At 35.8% G+C, this 3,306-nt stretch overlaps 1 protein-coding gene across 1 annotated transcript in view; it reads left to right on the top strand.

Moving 5' to 3' along the window:
• The window catches only part of LOC106690895 (acetylcholine receptor subunit beta-like 2), a 20,014-nt gene that overhangs the window by 4,018 nt on the left and 12,690 nt on the right, over positions 1-3,306 (top strand). The window contains exon 2 of the mRNA XM_014436487.1: positions 421-569. Within this exon, the coding sequence (XP_014291973.1) occupies positions 421-569 (149 nt within the window). The remainder of the gene's footprint in view (positions 1-420; positions 570-3,306) is intronic.

Below are 3,306 nucleotides of genomic sequence, written 5' to 3' on the forward strand. Positions count from 1 at the left end.
TTTTCTCATTTTTTTTTTTTTTTTAGTTTTGACTGCCGTCAAAATAGCCCTGAAGAAGCCCTGCAACGTGGGGCGAAACGTTGGCTCATTAAATTAGTTATTTCTACTATTTGAGTTTTTCTTGACCGCACCCGGACCATATTCCTTTCATCTTTACACACGGTCAATCAATAATCTTCCAGAACAATATTTAAAGTACTTTTTCTGGAAAGTGTTGGAATTGAAACTAGTCGATCTATAAACTGAGAAGTCCAATTGGAAAAGTGTTCCCACTGTGAATAATATAGACATATCTCTTATAAAACGAGCGAGGATTGATATTTACTCAAAGTAGGTTTAAGTGAAAGTTCTGTTATTTGCGCACTGCACCAAAGTTTGTATTATTATTTTTTTGGCATTAATTATTATTTTTGGACTTAGGGATGAAGCAGATCGAAGCTAACCCCGAGGCGAAGCGGCTCTACGACGACCTCCTGTCAAACTACAACCGGCTCATCAGACCCGTCCCTAACAACACGGACACACTCACTGTCTACCTCAGGCTTAAGATGTCTCAGCTGCTAGAAATGGTAAGTTGAACATTTTATCCTATAGATAATAAATATGTTATCTTATCCTATGTTGACAGTATAAATATTAAATAAATGGTAGGCAACGTAACTCAGGAACATCGACCCCCGGTGCCCAACGTGCGGAGTTCCTGAAAAAGCAGAACACGTAATAATAGATTGCTCTGCCATGGAAGGACACCGAGCCAGGGTGTCGAGAAAGACCGGGATTTACGCCCTCGCCGAGTCGGACCTTCCCAGTTTGATAGAAGAAGATAATTATCCCTTCTTCAAGGAGTTCATTTACGGGTGGAAGGAGGTGGTGGGCCCCACTCATTACACGATGGGAAGGACTTGACCGCCCAACATCGGCGAGCCACCAGAAGATGAGGAAGCTGATCCAGATTGAGACCAGGAGGGCTGGACCAGCCTGGTAACTGCAGGAGGCACCCAGAGGGATGCAGTGGACAAGGTGCAGCTTCATCAGACGTAGCGCTGGGCTGCACCACAGTAAAGAAAAAAAAATTTAATAATTAACAAAAGAATAAAAAAGGAAAAAAAAAATTGGTGATATCCTAGGGAGTAGTGGCGCATGCGCAAACCCCAGCGCACTACCCCACTGCTCCCGCACCCCGTATGCCAGAGATGGCAAGGGAGGGAGTTAAAAAAAAAAAAAAAAAAAAAAAAAGGCAACGTAACTCAACATGAATGACATCAAAGCTGCTGGCAAAACAAAGTAGAACTAACTAGACAATAAATAGGGCACACTCCACTAATCCAAATAGTACAAGAGCCCAAGAGGAGAAAAAAGGCAGCAAGAAAAAAATTATTTCTCCCCAATTTTTGATTACTTTAATGAAAACTGGGGGAGCGCGGTGGCCACGGGGTAAAGAGCCTCGTTACTAACTCCAAGGACCCAAGTTCAAATCTGGCTGGGCAGAAAATTGTTTTCTGTTACTCTGTAGTCGTGAGTTTACTCCCGTGGGTTCTGGAGCCCGCCTGGGGTCCACCCAGCCTCTCAAAATTGGGTACCCTTAATTGGGTAAAAATCTGGCGGTCGAGCGTGATTCTGACCAAATCACCTCCTTGCACAACCGCAAGTAACAGTACTTCTTTACAAAGTACTGGACCCATGACCCCTAACCCTTCATGGGTTTATGGGGTACAGATTTTTTTTTTTTTTAATGAGAACTATGTACAATTACTAGTCAAAATTGATGAGTCAGCGAAGTACAGGTAGGGAGAATAAAAAATGATGGCTGTTTCAAAGCGTTAACAAAAAAATTTTTTTTTCATCCGGAGCTCTATATCTTTAAAACTACAAACAACTCCCGAAAACATAATTGAAGCTAGAGTAAATTTGATAAAATAGAGCTATTTACGTTCAATAGTTCCCGAGATATAGTTTTTTTAAAAAGCAACATTGCATAAAAAATTCACTAAAAGTCAGAATTAGTGGATTTGTTTTGAGAAATCTATATCTCGAAAATTATAAGACTCACAGATTTCTATTAGCACTCAAATCAGAGCTAGTTCAATGTACTGTAATTGAAGTAGATTTATCTTTGTACGAGTAGTTTTTATGATATTTGCTAAAATAAATAGATTTATAGTTGTTCAGACAAAATTTTATATTCATATGTGAATATCATAAAAACTACTACCCTTACGAAGACACGTCTCATAAACTACTTTATAGTAACTTAAATTATCTTTATTCTGAGTGCTGGCAGATATGTACATTTTATGATTTCTAAGATATATTTTTTAAAATCAAAAATTTTATCCGAACAACTAAAAATTAACATTTTCTGAAGTCATTAAATTATATATCATTAAAAATACAACTCCTTCGAAAATAAACGTTATAAACAACTTTATAATATATTTAACTAGCTTGAATCTGAGTGCTGGCAGACATCTGTACGTGTTAACGTTGCTTTTTAAAAAGCTATATCTCGAATACTACTTAACGTAAATAGCTCTATTAGGGCTCATATTTTAGCAAATTTACTCTGTTTTAAATGATGTTATATTAGGTGTTCTAGTGTTGTTGATAGTTTTCACAGATATAGAGCTCCGAATGAAATTTTTTTTTATAGCTTTTGGAACAGTCGCCATTTTTTATTCACCTATACTACTATTATACTACTATTATACTAACTATACTTTGCAGACTCATCTATTTTGACTAGTAATTATACTCGTATATAGTTTTCATTAAGTAATTATAAATCGAGGTGAAATAACTGCCTTTTTTCTCCTCTTTGGCCCTTATACTATTTAGACAGTGTGACGTACCACTAAATGTTAAACACATACTGACAGACATGATTAGATAGACTCCGGATTACCATATCATTTGATAGACACCGGATTACCATATCATTTGGCAACTTAAATAAACGATAATAGCCCTCACATTGTTGAATTATTTAATTTCCTTTAGAGAACAAATATTAATCAACATATAAAGCAAATTTGATTTATTACATCAAGTAATGTCACTGTTATCGATTTTTTTTTTCAATTTTATTTTATTTATTTTTAATATTTACTATTCCTATGATATCAGATAATATATTCTAGTTGAAATATAATGAATTTTTTTTTTCAATGTTGGTAATGTTTCTGTCTATTAAGAAGCTCAGTCAGTATGCATATGCAAACAGGATAGCATAGGTAGATTGTGGATTGCCTTATATTATATTTTAAAAAAAAATCTTATAGGCCACTTAAGACACTTGAGTTCCTTATA

The sequence above is a fragment of the Halyomorpha halys genome, unplaced genomic scaffold, assembly GCF_000696795.3.
Source record: "Halyomorpha halys isolate HHAL.00 unplaced genomic scaffold, Hhal_1.1 Scaffold1951.1, whole genome shotgun sequence".
In the NCBI taxonomy this organism is placed as follows: domain Eukaryota; kingdom Metazoa; phylum Arthropoda; class Insecta; order Hemiptera; family Pentatomidae; genus Halyomorpha; species Halyomorpha halys.